This window comes from Diabrotica undecimpunctata, chromosome 6, assembly GCF_040954645.1.
Source record: "Diabrotica undecimpunctata isolate CICGRU chromosome 6, icDiaUnde3, whole genome shotgun sequence".
Lineage (NCBI taxonomy): Eukaryota > Metazoa > Arthropoda > Insecta > Coleoptera > Chrysomelidae > Diabrotica > Diabrotica undecimpunctata.
The window spans coordinates 30,770,804-30,788,964 of NC_092808.1; the positions used below are offsets into that span (position 1 = coordinate 30,770,804).

The following is an 18,161-nucleotide window of genomic DNA, read 5'->3' on the forward strand; positions in this document are numbered from 1 at the left end:
TTTCCATACTCCGCTATTCTGGTCACCAGTCTCTGAAGATCTTCAATGTTTTCGGCTAAGATCACAGTGTCGTCCGCACATCTAATATTGTTAATGGGAACTCCATTTACCTTTATTCCAGCTGTTTCACCCTCAAGAGCTTTTTTCAGGACCTCTTTGGAGTAGGCATTAAAAATAATTGGCGACAATTCAATTTCTTCTGACAGCTGTTCGTTAACACGTACTTTTGCTCGCTGTTTATAGTATAAATTTGATATGATCCTGAGGTCGTTGTAGTCAATCTTCTTTGATTTCAGGACATTCATTAATTGTTTATGTCGTACTTTATTGAATGCTTTATTATAGTATATTGAATGCTTTATTATATCTTGATTGACGTCCACGCATCTTTGTATTAGTATATTAAGTGAAAAAAGAGCTTCACGTGTTCCTACGCCTTTGCGAAAACCAAATTGTGTATCATTAACGTCTATGTCCAGTTTGTGATATATTCGGTTATGGATGACTTTAAGTAGTAACTTTAGCATATAAGACATTAAGCTAATGGTGCGGTAATCGCTGCATTCTCTTGCGTTTTTCTTTTTAGGGAGACAAATTAAAATAGATGTTAACCACTATTTGGGTAATACGCCTGAACTATAAATTTGGTTCAAGAGTGTCACTAAAATATCAATGTGAACAAGAACAAATCAGATGAACAAGCTGAATTTTGCTGAGAATGTCAATTTTGGGACCCCAAAAAAGATGCATAAAAGTTTAGCACTCCTATTGGCTTCCTCCTAAAAACCCCCTCGTAGGGATAGGGGAAACGCGAAAGTCAGTTTAATTTTTTTTAGTTTATATAATAATTGAATTGTGTAGATGCAAAATTCAAATTCTCCAAATTTTCATATTTTCAGTTGTGTATATCAATGAATTCGTCTTTTAAAGGCGAATCGGACCGTGATAATATTTTGAACCAAAACTCACATTTTAATAGATATCGAAAAACCTTACTGAAAACGAAGTTCTGAAAGATAAGTCACATTATCCAACACATGATTTGCAGCAAAATTAACATTCTCCAATTCGACCAATCACAGTGCCTAGGGCGCATCACATGACTTTCGTCATGTCTTCGGATCCCCTAGGCTAGACGTTTGCTCTACTTGTCTACACTCTACAGTTAGATGAACGATTAAAACACGCACAGCAAGGTAACGAAAAACAAGAGCTCATGACTGAAAAACGTGTTCATAAGTTAGTGCTAAGACTTTTTTTGAATAAATAAAATGCGCTGACTCAAAAATCTTGATTTTTAGTTTTGATTGTCAAAAAAATCTACTCTTGCCCAAATTACCAGATCAAGCCACTTACTATAGTAGGTAAATCTATCTTTACAACTTCACTGTGGTCAAAGGGAATTCTAAAAGTAAACTGACTCCAGATAATGTGACATCCTACATTTGTTCTTGATACACTCAAAACAACAGAAATGGAAAGCCCTATTACTACTGGGCCATTAGTGAGTGATGGATGTGGAGGCCAGAACAAAAATTCAATAGTCGTGGCCATGGCTTGTTTCTGGCTTTCTAAACGTGCACCAAAAAAAGTAAAAACGGTGGTCATAGGTCATAGCTATCTTCCACCAGATCGAGTATTTGGAGTCTCAGAAAAGTTTATGGGAAAAAAAGAGGTGATTTAAAAAGCAACTGTTGCTTTCATCAGGTCCTCGTAGACATATGGTCTCAGGACCAGCAACTTCACGTGGAATCATACGTCGCCATGTTACCAAATCCACTGGTAACTTTAACATCTTAGAATTTATTACAATATAATGTAAACTAAATTTAAAAAACAAATTTTAACGGGTTTTTACCCACATATTTAGTGGCTCAATACATGTATACTCACCTAGTGCACTGATGATGGAACATGGCTTCCGAAAACGTTTTGTGATATAGCCCGATTGGCTCTTTTAAATTTTATACATTTTATAAAGGATTTTTAATAAAATTTTTTTAATTTTTTAACGTTTTTATAACTGCGGATACTTCTTGTGGATTGGTTGGAGACAGAAAAAATGAATTCGATGTAACTGGAAATTTTTGATAGTTTAAAATTGTGTCATCTGCTGTATTTGGAAGGAAATTTATAATATTATCAGCAATTTGAACAAAAAAGTTATTGAAAGAGTCACAAGATATATTGGTTGTTGAATTATGTAAACCGTTTTTTTTATTTTGCTCATAGTCAATTACCTTCCAACAGGTCTTGGATCTACTCTTTGAAGTTAATATCAATTGATCATATGCCAGCTTTTTCGTTGTTTTCAACTCAGAATTTTAATGATTTTTATATCTTTTATACTCGCTGTAATGTACTGGGTTTTTAGTAGAATCAGCATGTATTTTATATGTTTGCAAATTATTTCTCATATTTTTTAAATTGTCATTGAACCAGTTCACCGGACATCTTCGGCCTTTGATAACAAGTTTTTTAGTGGAAAATATTGCGATACTGCAAGATGATAATTATCTATTAGAAACGTTGCTAGGCTTTTTACATCAAGATTATCATTAAAAATGTTCCGGTCTAACACGGATAAAAAGTTCCGCATTTTTAAAATATCCTTCTGCGTAAAGGCTCTAGTGCAAACACTTGACTTTTGCTAAATTGATGTTAAGCTTATACTGATATACTGGCCGCGATAATCAGAGAAACAAGGTTAAAGAACATTTGCCCGAAACTGATCTTCTTCAACATTTGTCATAACATAGTCTATACAAGTGGCAAATGTATCAGTAATTCTAGTATAGTCATGGATTGTTTGTTTTATTCCAAATGATAATACTATAGAAGTTAGCTTACTAGTATTTGCCGTTTTCGCAATAAAATTAATATTAAAATCTCCCAGAACTATTACTTTTAAATTTGGCCTCATACTGGAACCTAATAAATTTTCGAAATTTGTAAAAAAGACTTAAAATCGTTACATTTACTTGATTTATACACTGCCAATACAGCAGTGTTTCGGTTGTTTATTCAACACAAATTCAGATGTTTGTTCTTGTTCTATTCTTAAATTTATCACAGTTAATAGTTTCGAATTTTAAAGTATTTTTAACATTTATTACAGTTCCACAGTTCTTTTTATTTTTCCTACAGAAACTGATAGCAAGTAAATACCCATCGATGTTTATGTATCGGAGATCTGTTTTACTCTGCTACCAGTGCTCTGAGAAGCAAACAACATCGAAGGTAAATTCCAACAAAAATAAATCTATCATTTATAAATTTGTACTTTATTTGCTAAACATTGAACATTAACATGGAACATACTCACCAGGCTTTCGCTATTCAAAATATGAATTAGTTTTTCAAGAACTTCTAAACTTCCTACGTCTCGATCTAGATTGTTTCCATTTGTGTGGACTGCTGCATTTCCACTACAGATTTATAAAGTCCCTATCTCTTTGATTACAAAGGATTTTTCTTCCCGTGTCTCTGCTGCATGCACATCTGTAGCTGCAGTCAAAGTTATGAATTGTCTGCTGACTGCAGTCAGTTGCCGAAAATTTTTAATGAATTTGAATCTTCTTACGACAGATCCACTGGGCCATATAAATGGGTTGTATACATTGTCTAGATTTTCTAAAGGGAAGGACACTTTATAAGATAATTGCTTATCAGATCTATTCCATTCCTCACAATCAAAACATATTTCAGGCGCCGTTTCTTAAAAAAAAAATCCTTCAAATCATTTGAATTCATATCGGCACCGACACGAGAAACGTGCAGATGCCCCCGTCGAGGGAGAACTAGAAGAAACTTTGCTACCGAAAATCGGTGTGTTGTATTTATTTATTTTATTTTGTGTCGGGGAATTCCTTTCGGAATCTTCTACCGGTTTTGTATTGGAACCAATATTTTGTTCAGTAGGTTTTTGTTCAGGTTCACTAGCCGACACAATTTTTTGCTCGTTTATTTTATATTTACTTTTTCTAGAATTTGTATTAGTTGTTGATGTTTTAATATAATCTAATATTTTACTGGTAGATGGCGGTACATGTTGCAAAATTGAATTAGTGTTTTGTAGTTTTAACAATAATATTAAATCTTCTTGTTCTTGAGTTCTTTTTTCAAGTTGGTAAGAAAGTCTACTTACGATTTCAAGTTATTTTTTAATAGCGTCATAATCTATCTCAAGTCTTCCACAATCACAAGATAAATTTTCACTCGTGTCATGAAATTTGTCTTCTTTATCACTGTCTATTAAGTTGGTAGCTTTATCACTAAGTTTATTTACATAATTTATTAACTGAATGTTTGTCACTGTCACTGATAACTTACTTACTTTACTTAATCAGTAGACCCATTTGTACCTTTCCCCCCAATATTTTACTATCATCAGAGGTGTCCTAGCTCTTAACCAACTTTCTCCATTCCTTCCTATTGGATACCATCTGTGTTGCTTCTCTGTTCTTCCCTATTGGTTTGGCGTCCCACACTTTTTTAACTTTTCTATTATTGTCCATCCGGGTTAGATGTCCGAACCATGCCAATTTTTTCTCCTTGATTGGGTCGAGTATCGGTTTGATTTTGAGTCTTTCTCTTATTTCTTCATTTCTGATTCTATCAGTTCTTTTTACTCAGGTCGTTCTTCTGAGGTATTTTATCTCTGCTGCCTGAATTCTGCTCTGATGTCTTTTGTTTAATATTCAATTTTCTGCTCCATATGTCACTGTAGGTCTATATACTTCCTCTATAGAATCCTATTCCTATAGAATCCTCTATTGCTTGGAATAGTTTTCCATTCTGTTGTTAAGATCGTTCTCGATGTCTTCTTTGTTGTTGATTACTGTTCCTAAGTATTTGTATGAATTTGTCTGTATTATTTTTTGTTGGTCTATGATTACTTCTATTTGATCTTCCGTCTCTTGTTTCCTTGATATTTTCATTATCTGAGTCTTCTCTTTGTTTACGTTTAAGTTGTATTTGCTTGCTTCTAGGTTCCATTTTTCTAAGTTGTATTTCAGTTTTTCTGCTATTTCCGCAATTAATACTATGTAGTCTGCAAATATACACATCTCAGAGTTTAACTCTGAGTAACTGAAAATTAACTAAAATGTCCACTTCATTCGTTCTTTTTCAATTTATTTAATTCCGTCGTTATGATTACTGTTAAACTAAATTTTTTTTAATATTCTTATGAGTTCTAATTTTGAATCAATGCAATATCGTCTGAAATAGCGATAACTTGTCGCTTGTAGTATATGATACCATCTTTCTCTATACCACTTTATCGTAGAATAGCTTCTAGAATAAGGTTAAATAATAAAATTGTGGAGCTCCTTGTCTTAATCGCTTCCTTACCGTGAAAGTCTCTGATAACCTTCCTTTCAGGATCACTTTATTTAATGTTTCTTTTAGGTCACTTCCACTAACTTAATAAGTTTAGTAGGTATTTTTAACTGATATATCGCTTCATATAGTTTTTCTCTATCGATTGAGTCGTATGTCTGATTCAAGAGTAAAGTAAAGAGAAGAATCGAAGGACCACCAGTCTAGGCTGCAATGAAAAATAGATTAAACACTAACTTATATTTAATGCTAGGATTAAATGGCAATTTTTGATAGCTGTCCGGTAACACTGTGTCGTAGGATATTTCACTACACTTTTCACTGCGACTAATTTTACTATTATATTTAATTACAAGTATAATTTCTTAGCGGAATGTCGTTTCCATGTTAAAAGCGAACTACTGGACCCACTGCTGGTTTAAATGAAACTATTTAAATTAAAACTGTGGTTTTGGGGAACACTAATTACTATCAATTACTGATTTAATATTTATAAAGAATAATGCGATGCGAACTACTTAGTTACAAATATAAGTTTTTAATAAACGAAGCGAATATTTCGCGTGCTAGAGATTTTAGCTAAATGGGCTAGCGAGATTTTGCCACTAACATATATGACAGCTATAACTCAACTCCACTGTTCGTAATATCCAAGTTATACAGGCGGCTAGCGACGGGGTGTTTATCCCAAAAAGTAACGTTAAATAACTTCCTTCGTTATTCCTTCCTATAAGAATCGCCATATTGTCATGGTTTAGAATCCATACGGTTGAAACCGGGTGAAACAGAATTTTACCATCTTATGTGCTTCCAATCTTACATACATCCAATAAAGCAATTCCTCTATAATTTGGGCATAGGCCTATAATTTATCTTCCTTTTTGTGGATCGTACATATGGATGCATTTTTTCAGCCTTGTGATAATTTCTCATTTTTCCAAAATCGTTTTATTAGGTTGGTTAATCGTTTGAGCAATAACTGTCCACCTTCTTTGAATACTTCTGCTGTTATACATACCGCTTTCACCTGGACTCTTGTTAGTCTTCAGCTACTTTATTATTTCCTCTATCTCCTGATCTGATGGTTCGTTTATTTCGGCCTCATTATTGCTTTGCTCGAGTCCGGTTTGTGATTGTATTTCATTGGTATTTTTCTGTGGGTTCAGCAGTTCCTCAAAGTATTTTGTTCACATCTCTAGTTTTCTTGGTCAGGCACCTATTAGAGTGCCTTCGTTACTTCTGCAGAAGCATGTGATTCCGGGACCCGTAGTTTTAGTGACTTTGATTTCTTGGTAAAAATTCTTAATCTCTTTGTTTATTATCATATGATTTTTCATATCTTTTAACTTCATTTACCAGTATTCTCGTTTCTTTTTTCTGCAGGTCAGTTTTGCTTTTCTTTGCTGCTTCATAACTTCCTCGTTTCTGTTGTATTTAGTATATTCATTTGTACAAATTATAGGGAATGAAATAAAAAAAACAGCACTTTTCCAATAATTTCTTTTATTTGTTATGTTTGTTATACACAAACAAATGCTATTGGTACCCAGTGCAATTAAGCAGACAGACAAAATTTCTTAAACTTATGTGGCCCCTCTATTAAAAAAGGAACATGTTGCACATAATATTGTGTTCCACATGATATAAATACATACAAATGCACAAAAATACATATAGGTTTTAATAAATAATCATAAAATCATCTTCAAGTAAAATGCAATATATGCATACTATAACAATGGACGAAAAGAAAGAGATATGTAGCAGCTGGATTTAAATAAGCAAATAGTATGTTTATTTTGTTATGTAAAATAATTTTAGCGTTGGTTATTGTATATACAAGGTGTGAAATACTCAAAACTATCGGGTCTTAAAAGTTTTAGGTAGTGTGTTTACTACTAAGCGCACAAAAGATGATAACTGAACTCCGCTGAAGTATTTTTCATATAATTTGTTAAATTATAGTTCTCGGACAAATTTAGAAATATTTCATTAAAAAAAAAGAAAGGATTCTTTCTTTTGTTCTTAATTCTTCTGAATTCTTGAGCATTCAAACAATAAAGTTTCTGCTGATCTTTTACGTGAGACACATAAGGTACGTTGAAAGGCTGTTGTAAATACCGGTCATTTTTGAATGAATCAGTTGATCCGAAGACAATGAAGTTAATAGAACTGCCAAATGAGTTCATCATCATCATTCAATCTTCGCTTATCCACTGCTGGACATAGATCTCCCTCATAATTTTCCATATATTTCGATCTTGTGCCTCTTGCATCCAATTCCTATGACAACGTTTTAGATCGTCAGTCCAACGTGTTGGTGGACGACCTCTACTTCGGTAGGCATCATCTCTTGGTCTCCATTCCAGTATCCGCTTTGTCCATCTATAGATGGACAAAGCCAAATGAGTTACTTAAAACGAAAGGATATGAGGAGAAAATATTATGGATTGAAATAAGTAGCTAGCCCGACATATAACTACTTAATAAGGATTCTTAGTAAAATTAATTTTATATGAAAATAAAAATAATTACACTCTGGGACACTATTCGAATTAGTATGAATGGAGCCCAATTTATTAAGTCCATATCCTTTACAACTTGGACACCGCAGCTTGACATAAGATGGTTTATAATAAACAATTATCTCACTATCATAGTTAAATATTACACCTTTTACACAAAGGAAAAAAAATATTAATTATTAAATGTGACCTTGTGTTTAAATCCTACACTCCTCTCAGTAAAATCTGCTTTTCAATTTATTTACATGTACACATATATTCATTATTTTTACCAGCTGCTGTTCTCTACTTTCTTAACTTATTAACCAAATAAGTTAACATAAATAACTTGACTGAAAATTGACCTATGTAGAGTATAATATATTTATCTGTTATATACCCACGATTAGAAAACCTAGTCGAATTCTAAGTCGTCTAATTTTCTAATTAAATTCACTAAGGCCTAAATTAATTCCAAGTTAAATACTACATTCTCGCAACGTATATTATTTACAAAAACTAGTAAACAAGTGTATATAAAACATGAAGCTTCAACTTTTATAAATAATTGATAACCAAGCTCTAAATTTTAACTCTAGTCTATAGGAATAACTCTCCTCAAATGCTTATGAGTATAATTTAAATTGGTACAGTCCTTTAAATATATTCAATAGGACGCTCAATATAAACGCACCAACTACAAATATTCCGTCGAGCCGTCGAGAATTTAAACCACGATTCAAAATTTGTAAAGACACTAACGGTGAAATTCTACATGATAAAAACTTAGTTCTTAACAGATGGGCACAACATTTCAGCGAACATCTAAATATAAACGATATTGAAGGAGGTTAAAACATAGAAAATCAACAAAATCTACAACGTTAACTACACAGTGAAGACCCAATAAGAGAAAAAGTGTCAAATGCCATCCTAAAACTCAAAGACAATAAAGCCTCAGGCATTGATGAAATCTATTCGGAAATGTATAAAAAAGGTGGTGATCAACTTTTTGAGAAGAGTGACTAAAGGGAATAATATGTCCGTTGCATAAAAAGGGTGATCAACTGTAGTGTAGAACTATAGAGGCATTACTCTGTTAGCATCTGCGTATAAATTCTTCGGCAATGTATTGTTTGAAAGACTTAAACAATTTACAAAAGATATTTTTGGTCAATATCAATGCGGATTTACTGCTGGAAAGTCAATTACACATCAAATTCAAGCACATAGGCAGATTATAGATAAGTCACTAGAATATAACATAGATACACAACATCTCTTCGTCGACTTCAAAGCAGCCTATGACAGTGTGAAAAGAACTGCATTATATAATGCAATGGCAGACTTTGGGATCCCACCTACGTTAGTTAGGTTGACCCAACTAACAATGCAAAACGTAATCTCATGCGTTAGAATTGAAGGAGAAAACTCTACGTTCTTTGACATTAATAATGGTCTAAGACAGGAGGACGCGCTGGCGTGTCTCCTCTTTAATATTGCCTTGGAAAAGGCAATCAGATAATTAAATATTTCCAAAAACCCCCGAAATATCCAACAGAGGATTCAAATTAACAACCATAACTTTGACCAAGTCAAAGTCACATATATTTTGCATAAGTGATGAAATAAAAAGACACATAGCAATAGCAAACAGAACTGTTCACGGTCTACAGAAACATTTAAAAAATAAAAATATAAAACGTGTAGTAAAGCTCAATATATACAAGACCTTAATAAGACCGGTTTTGATATATGGGGCTGAAACGTGGACCTTATCTCAAAATGATGAAAGATTTTCTTGGTATTTTTGAGAAAAAAATTCTTAGATAGATTTTTGGGGCCGTAAATGGGCTATGGCGTCGAAGATATAACTTTGACCTATATCAATTATACACCGATCCAGATATTGTGACATTCGTTAAAGTGCAGAGACTTAGATGGGCTTGACACATTGCTAGGACGTCAGATCACGAATACACGAAGATATTAACATTTTCAAAACCAGAGAGCACAAGAAGTAGAGGACGACCACGAAGGAGATGGATTGATGATGTGGAAGAAGACCTACAGATTCTAAGGGTCAGAAGATGGAGGGAAGTTGACAGGAACAGACAGGAGTGGCGACTTCTTTGTGAGCAGGCCAAGATCCTCAACGGATTGTCACTTATGATGAATATCTTATGTTACTTGTTTTAATACTGGTATAAAAAAAATACAGATAGGTTAGTAGGGAACTAAAATGATAGCATTAAACTCACTAAAGAGCGTCGCAGTGACTTTGCCAAAACTCTCAGTAGAAGTAGACTAAATTATAACTGAATGCCGCTAAAAGGGATTATGACAAGATATAAATGAAATTACATATTCAATTAAACAATATATTTCAGCAAATTAAGACGTTTAAATATCTCATTATTACTATTTAATAGTTCGATTGCCACACTATTGATTTAGGTTAAGTTAGGTTAGGTTTCATCGCTATTTATAATCTGAAGACTAGTACCTTTTAAAAGTTTAATTATTTAGTCGTATAACCAAAGCTCTATCGAAATGATTAACTTTCACCGACACATATAATTTCCATAAATTGCAATTGGTTAAAATTTAGATCTATTTGTTATCGATATCAATACGTTTTTTAATTGAAAACTTAATCTCAAAACATTTAAGATTAAATAATCTAAACAATCCTAAATATATGTTTCAATTGTATAACAATATAATAAGTATAAAATATTTTAAACTCTGAATAATGCAACAGATATATCTAATATTTATATACAATATAAATGCAGCTATATATTCATACAATCGTTTTTCGTTTTTTGAAACGTACTTATACACACTATCTTTTAAATTGTTAACAAAAAACGTTTAAATTGACACAATTTATTGAACTTCTAACTTGATCAAAAAATGGAGAGACTAGTATATTTAGAAATATATTTGACCTGAAATAGAAATGAAATTAAACATAATATTATTTAATGTGAATTTTTTTCTATTAAAGAAAGTTACTGTGTGTCCAAAATACGAATAGGAAACGAACATGACGGCACAAGGGGGATCATGCCATTTTCCATACGTATCGCTTTTATCTCCAAGAAACGCAAATATATGTTTTAGCTCAAAACAGTGCCATGGGAGGCCTTATGGTACATTCATAACGGAGACCATCGCATTGTATCCTCGCTTAAAGCGTAGCAGTGACAGTGAACGCTCGCATTTAACATAATGCATTTATTTTACTTGGCACTCGATAATATGGTACGATCCTATGGTCGGAGCGAGGTCGGCGCCTCGTTGTGAGCACCCACTTACATGTAAAGTTTCTTAACATTTGTATTTATAAATTTACAAATTTTTGAAGGGGAGTTTTACTAATGTTTTCTAATGTTTTTAATTTTCCAACGTGAAGGCACATTCTGCAGAAACTATTTCATCTTTTTTTTTCAGTCAGATCTTACTTAATCTTTTTTTTTTATTTTTGAGATATTATACTAGCGTTAAGGGTAAAATAAACATAATCCAGACTCAAGGTCAAGGCACGTGTCACATAAAATTTCTCCAATTTTGCTAGTGGGCGATTCTCGAAATAATCGAACAAAAAACTACCTAGGGTGTTAACTTACAAATGTAATATAATGTATATACATTTGCGTTTATTTGACATTATTGTCTCGAAAACTACTTATGTATTAGCAAAAATGAAGGATCGCCTAAATTGATCTGCTAATTGAGAGTCTCTTGACCTTGGCTTGATCTCGGCTTGGCCGATTTATTTTAACTAAAAGTATAATATAACTTTATTTTCTGTTACACCAAACTAAAATAAAATACAATAAGGTGATTAAATGGGTTGGTAGGCATGTTGATGATCTTCCTTTTAGTTTGGGACTTTTTCTTGAGTCGAACTTTTCACTCTGGCATTTTCCTGCTGTGCAATTTGGTCAAAATACTCTTATAGTATATATAATAACTGTAATTAATTGCAACTCGATTTTTTTTAAAGCTATAACTTGATCTACCTTTTAAATATCACTATACATTTAAGAATGGTTCAAACACACTCCTAATTACATTTTTTTATTCTATTTTTTATATCTTTCAGCCATTATTTCGAATTTGGATTGTAATAAATTGCACATACCAACGATGAAAAACTTTTTTGATAAAATTACCTCTATCTTATGTATTTTAGTGTGCTGAGTCAGAAAATCATATTAAAAATGCTGTATCACTCACCATTCTTTCACAATTTAACATTTAAAATTGCACACTTACATTTTATTTTGTTTAACGAGCAGAGAAATCTAGTATTACTTGTTTGGTAGCACTGTTAATGAATTGTACAACACTCTTTGTTCTTCTTCCTCTTCATTAACAGCTATATAGTTCCTTTATTCTAATAAACATAACCTTACCTTTCAGTGTTTGACTCATACGCTTTTAAGTATGGCTAGGCATTTGTGATTTTATTATTAAAAAAATCAAAGAAACATAACTGACTTTGTAAAAAAGGTGTATTTTGCATATTTTGATGTGAAAATTGGTGACCAAGACAAAGGTTGGGCTCCTCACAATGTATGTTATGTTTGTGTTGAGGATTTAAGGAAGTGGTCGAAGCAAGAAAAATAGCTTTCAGATTTGTAGTGCCTATGGTATGGAGAGAGCAAAAAAATCATTCAAATCATTGTTATTTTTGTACTGTCGATGTTTCTGGATATAACTCCAAAAATAACAAAGTGATTGTTTATCCTAACCTCCCGTCTGCTACCCGTCCGGTAGAGCATGAACCTGAATTGCCAGTTCCTGAGCCTCTTCTACGTATTGATGACATTTAAAAATACTATTTAAAAATACTAGTGAATCAGAATCTGATGAAAGTGGTCCAGGAAGTGATGGTGAATTTCAGTGTCCTTCAGAAAATTTACAACCAAAGTTGTTTACAGAAGCTGAGTTAGATGACTTAGTAAGAGATTTGGGTTTAACAAAGAAAAAATCAGAATTGCTTGGCTCAAGATTAAAAGAAGAGAATTTGTTGTCGCCTGGTAAATCTATTTACAAGTACAGATACAGAGATCAACAGTTTGCACGGTTTTTTAGGCAGGAAGGGGATTTGGTCTACTGTCATGATATTGGTGGTCTAATGAATGAGTTTGTTATTGAGTATGATGATCTGTGGAGATTTAAAAGTTGTTTGCATGCTACTTGATCAACAAAAGGGGTTTCCAATCAAAGTTTCCATGTTTTATTTGTGAATAGGACAGTAGAGCAAGTAATAAACTTCTTCTTCAAGTGCCGTCTCCATCAATGGAGGTTAGCGGTTATGGTGGCAAACGTTTGTCTATCTTCAGCTGTTCTTAAGAGTTCCTCAAATCCAAGTCCTGTCCAGTTTCTGATATTACGTAACCAGGACAATTTTTTTCTTCCAATTCAAGTAATAAACACTGGTCCACAAAACAATGGCCCATAATAATTGTTTCAACAGCTGACAAGAATATTTTGTACAAAACTGGTAGATCCAAAAAATATCCTCCTTCCACCTCTACACATCAAGTTAAGCTTAATGAAAAAGTTTGTCAAGGCCCTTCTTAAAATTAGAGAATTTTTTAAGTACTTGAGTGAAAAGTTTCTCATCTATCAGAAGCCAAATTGAAAGGAGGTGTTTTTGTTGTACCAGATATTCGTCAAATCATGTTCGACTCCATCTTTGAAACCAAGATGACTACTAAGGAAAAAGAAGCTTGGATTGCATTCAAAAAAGTTATACTTAATTAAGTTTAATTAATTGAGTTAAGACCCTAACTACGAGCTTATACCTAGTAGCTAATTTATTAGATAAGTTTAAAGATTTGGGTTGTCTAATGAGCCTAAAAATTCACCTTTTGCATAACCACTGACTTTTTCCTTGACTTTTTCCCTGAAAATCTTGATGACGTCAGTGAAGAACAAGGTGAACGATTCCACCAGGATATCGAAGTGATGGAGAAACGATACCAGGCACGTTGGAACTCCAACATGATGGGTGATTAGTGTTGATCACTTCATCGGGAACAACAGAGTGCCTTGCATAAGAGAAAAAGCTACTTGAGAAGTTTTACAGAAAAAAGAGAAAGAAAATACAAAACCATTGACACCTGAAATGATTGTACAGACCTATACTATTACAAGATAAGAATCTAGGTATTATTCTAATAATGTATCATGTTAATGTATTTCAATGTATGACACCAGTGTCATATTGTGGGAAAGCTGTGGGTGATACGAATTTCAGATTCTTTTTTAGCGCCAAAAAATACATAGGATTCGCATAAATTTGTTAGAAAAGTTTTATAAATCTTTTTTCTTTGTTGGCCTATGTTATTTGTTATTTTAAATATTTTATTACGACTATTTGACAATTTTGTGTGTTCGTAAGGGCACAATATTAACAAGCCTATTAACAAGATGTAGATAAAATAAGGCAACAGAAACCGACAAATCTTTTAGACGCACCAACTTTTTTGTTAGATTTAATCAAAACGGATAAAAAATCATATATCTCTCAAAATAAACTTAAGTGCCGAAATTTTTTGTCAATAGTACCACTCAATCTTGTGTCAACCTAAACTCTGCAATCTTATTTTCAAAAATTATTTAAGCAGTAATAAATTCTTTATCTAAAAATTATAATTTACATTTACTTAAGAAAATACTCTTCGGTTACAAATATCTATCAGCATATGCTATAATATTTACCTAAATATTTGGAATCATTTTGAAAATTAGATTATCTAGTACAAAAACATCCTAAGTGATTCTTTCCACTTTACCCTGTATATAAATATTCATTAAGCTGACAATATCGATTACGTTTAATTGCACTTATTCAGACCAATATTCAACGGAATAAATTTTTATATAAAAATCATCGACTCTAAAATTTCAGTCTGTTTTAGGTAAGCATTCCAACCAGATGATTCATTATAAAGGACAAAAGTGTACATGCTTGCATACAGATATCAATCTGTATATTAAAATTAGACAAGAGTTGAACAAATTATTATATTTAAGGTAATTATTATAAAAACAATTGCTCCCATACTGGTGGCTTTAATAAACCTTTCCTTTAAATCGTTGTTTTGGAATGCCAAAGGAATTTTTCTCTTGCAAAAGGTAAAAACCTAACTGTAGAATACTACTCTCAACTTCTAACGTGCAATGTGAAAATTATGGGATTTGGACTATGAAGTACGGGTATATCCATCTTATTCGCCAGATTTACTTCCATTTAACCTTAAAACTTAAGTTCCTCTTCGCTAGTCCGCGCTTTTCATTCCATTTCAAAGGGGATTCGACTGTCAATCAAAAAGTCATTGTGGCTGCCAATCAAAAGAGTTTGATGAGTAGTTTGCAGCACTTCCACAGGAATAACATAGGGAGGAATTAATAGCATTGGAGACTACTGGATGAATTTAATTAAAAATAACACCAGTTCAAGAACTTTTTAAACCACCAAAATTCTCATCTGGTTGCATTTCTGGCACATTTTAATATTTAGAATTTATTAAACCATACAGTTCTTTCTTGTCAACATGTTTCTTTTTTGTACCTTCCTAAATCTCTTCTATTTTTTTTAAATATATTATTGTCAATATTTATCAGTATTCTGACGTTATACCCAGTCTCTTGTCTGCTGATATTTTTTGAGGTTTTTTAAATTTTTTTTTGTAACTCTAGATGTTCTGGATTTATTATTAAAAAAGAGAAAAGCTTAGGCTTAAAATATGAAAAGATAGTTGTGGGTCTCTGTCATTTAATTATCAATGTGATAACGAATAACAAATATTTATTATAAAGGGCTCATTAATTTAAGTATAAAATTTTTTTTCAAATTTTTAATGCTTAAAATATCTCATTTATATCAGTCACTTGTTTTCACGGTTTAAAAATTCCCATCCTCGTTACTTAAATTCTTAAATTCAACTCTGTACTTTCTTAACTTTTTCTTTATTTTTCCTTAATTTTTTGTTTAATTTTCTAAATAATGAATTATCCGGTAGATTTTATGCAATAGAAATAAGTTTAAATTTTAAGAATGCTAATAAACACCAAAGGATAAAAGTTTAGAAAGAGTACAAAAATAATAGTCATCTCTATAAATTTTTTAATTAATTTGTTATCGTATTCAAACAAATATCAATAAACTATTTATAAGGTAATAAAACTTTTATCCTACAATGCCAATATACTAAACAATACGGATTTCTATGCAATCTAAATTAAAAATTAAGCAACATAAGTACTATAAAAGCATGGTCCCGCTTTCAGCTTTTCAAAAAATATACATTTGGTACGAATGTTTCTCAAGCTAAGTCATATAAAAAACAGCTAAGTTAATAAAACACACTTTTTGAGGTACACAAAAAGTCGTCAAATTTTAAACTCTAATTTTATAAGTAAAGACAGTAAAAACTAAGTAGCACTTAAAACAGCATAATTTGTAAACGTAGACATGCGTTCACTTCTCATTACTAATACAACTTAGTTGCAAATATACAACTTAATAAATACATACAAAACATTTTGGTCCTTCGAGCCGGTTTTAGTTATAAAAGCAAATTAAAACATTAAACATTAAAAAACCAGTCGTTATTGCAAGGGGTTTCACAAATAAAATATTACTAAAAACGTATTAGATACTTATTTAGATTTAGACTAAAAGAAAGAATTTCAGTAGAAACCGAAATAAAGATATACAAATCCCACTCTTTATGTTCTTACTATCGATACTTATAACGGATTTATAAGGCACATATACCTACATATTCTATCTAAAATATATTTTTAAGTACACGTTTGAACGGTTTATTTTTTTTAGATACATTTTATAAAAAAATATTATTGAGCTTTTTACATTCAACCTTTGGTATTAGGTAAATATGTCTATGCTGTGGAATGTATACAAGAATGAAGATGGAAGACTCTGGCTTAAGTTATCGTTAAAATGAATTCCAGAGAATCGATGTAACTTAACTTTAAATAAAAACTATCAGTTCCTATTTTTGTAATAAATATACGGAAAATTATTGATATCATTGCATTAATGGACGTAACAATGGTGTAACTGATAGTTATTTAAAAATAAATCACAAAATGCTAAGAGCATTTGGCAACACGAATAGATTAGCTTCACGTTTTTTGTTATTTTGATTTCCCTCTTTGTACTTTATAGACTTGAAATAGCTGTACTGATAACGATAAAATAAAATACTATATAATCGATTACAAATCGATCGATTGTCGCTTCTTTAATGACTTTGCTTTAGTTGCTTAATAATTTGGGGATGGGTCCTTGCCACTATGGATTGTAGCTTCTGCAGCTGTGTAAGCAGGTTAGTGTTTGAATCTTCTAAAAAGTCAATCTTTTGTCTGTAGTTGTTGTTTTCGGTGACGAGATGCTCGACTTTTCTTTCTAGTTGATCCATGTATTCTTTCTTTTTTCGTCTACTTTCTTGCGCAGATATCTGTAAATAATTACAATGATAAATAAAAAAATATTTTTAACTCGAAGACGAATATAAACAGGGCACCATATGTTAATAGACTTTATATCATTCAGGTTTTAGACTAAGATAAACCAAGGTTATTTGTTGGGCTATAATAAAAGAAGTTAACAAAGATTTGAAGCATAAATATACAACACCTAGAAGATATAAGGCCACCTTGAATTTTATAAGAATTTTTCAATAATTTTACGTTTATGCAATTTATTCTATTGTAAAGAAACTCCCACAACGCAGAAACACTTTTAGGCACCGCCATTGGTTGCCGACAGGTCAATTAAAGGAAATCATCATCATCAATCAGCCCTGAGTTGTCCATTGTTGAACATAGGCCTCCTCTAGACTTTTCCATCTGCTTCTGTTCTGCGCCTCTGCTATCCAATTGGTCACGATTCTTTCGAGGTCGTCGGTCCATCTCGTTGGGGTTCTTCCTCGGCTTCGCTTGTCAGCCCGTGGTCTCCACTCAAGCAATTTTTTTGTCCAACTGTCGTCTTTCATTCTTGCAACATGTCCTGCCCATCTCCATTTTTGCCTTGTAATATGTTCGATAATGTCTTCCACTCCGGTTCGTCTAAACTTCCTCGTTTCTTATTCTATTTCTTAAGCTTATTCCAAGCATTGATCTCTCCATCTTTCGTTGTGTCCTTCTCAATTTTTCGGCTGATGTTTTTGTGAGAGTTAAGGTTTCTGCTCCGTATGTGAGGACTGGTAGAACGCACTGGTTAAAAGCTTTTCTTTTTAAATGGATCGGTATCCGGATTCG

At 32.3% G+C, this 18,161-nt stretch overlaps 1 protein-coding gene across 2 annotated transcripts in view; it reads right to left on the reverse strand.

Moving 5' to 3' along the window:
• Window positions 1-6,829: 6,829 nt before the first annotated feature.
• The window catches only part of CrebA (Cyclic-AMP response element binding protein A), a 440,191-nt gene continuing 428,859 nt past the window's right edge, over window positions 6,830-18,161 (reverse strand). For both annotated transcript variants that reach the window (XM_072534554.1, XM_072534555.1), the window contains exon 6: window positions 6,830-17,359. In XM_072534554.1, coding sequence (XP_072390655.1) covers window positions 17,144-17,359 — 216 coding nt within the window. In that variant the 3' untranslated portion in view covers window positions 6,830-17,143. The remainder of the gene's footprint in view (window positions 17,360-18,161) is intronic.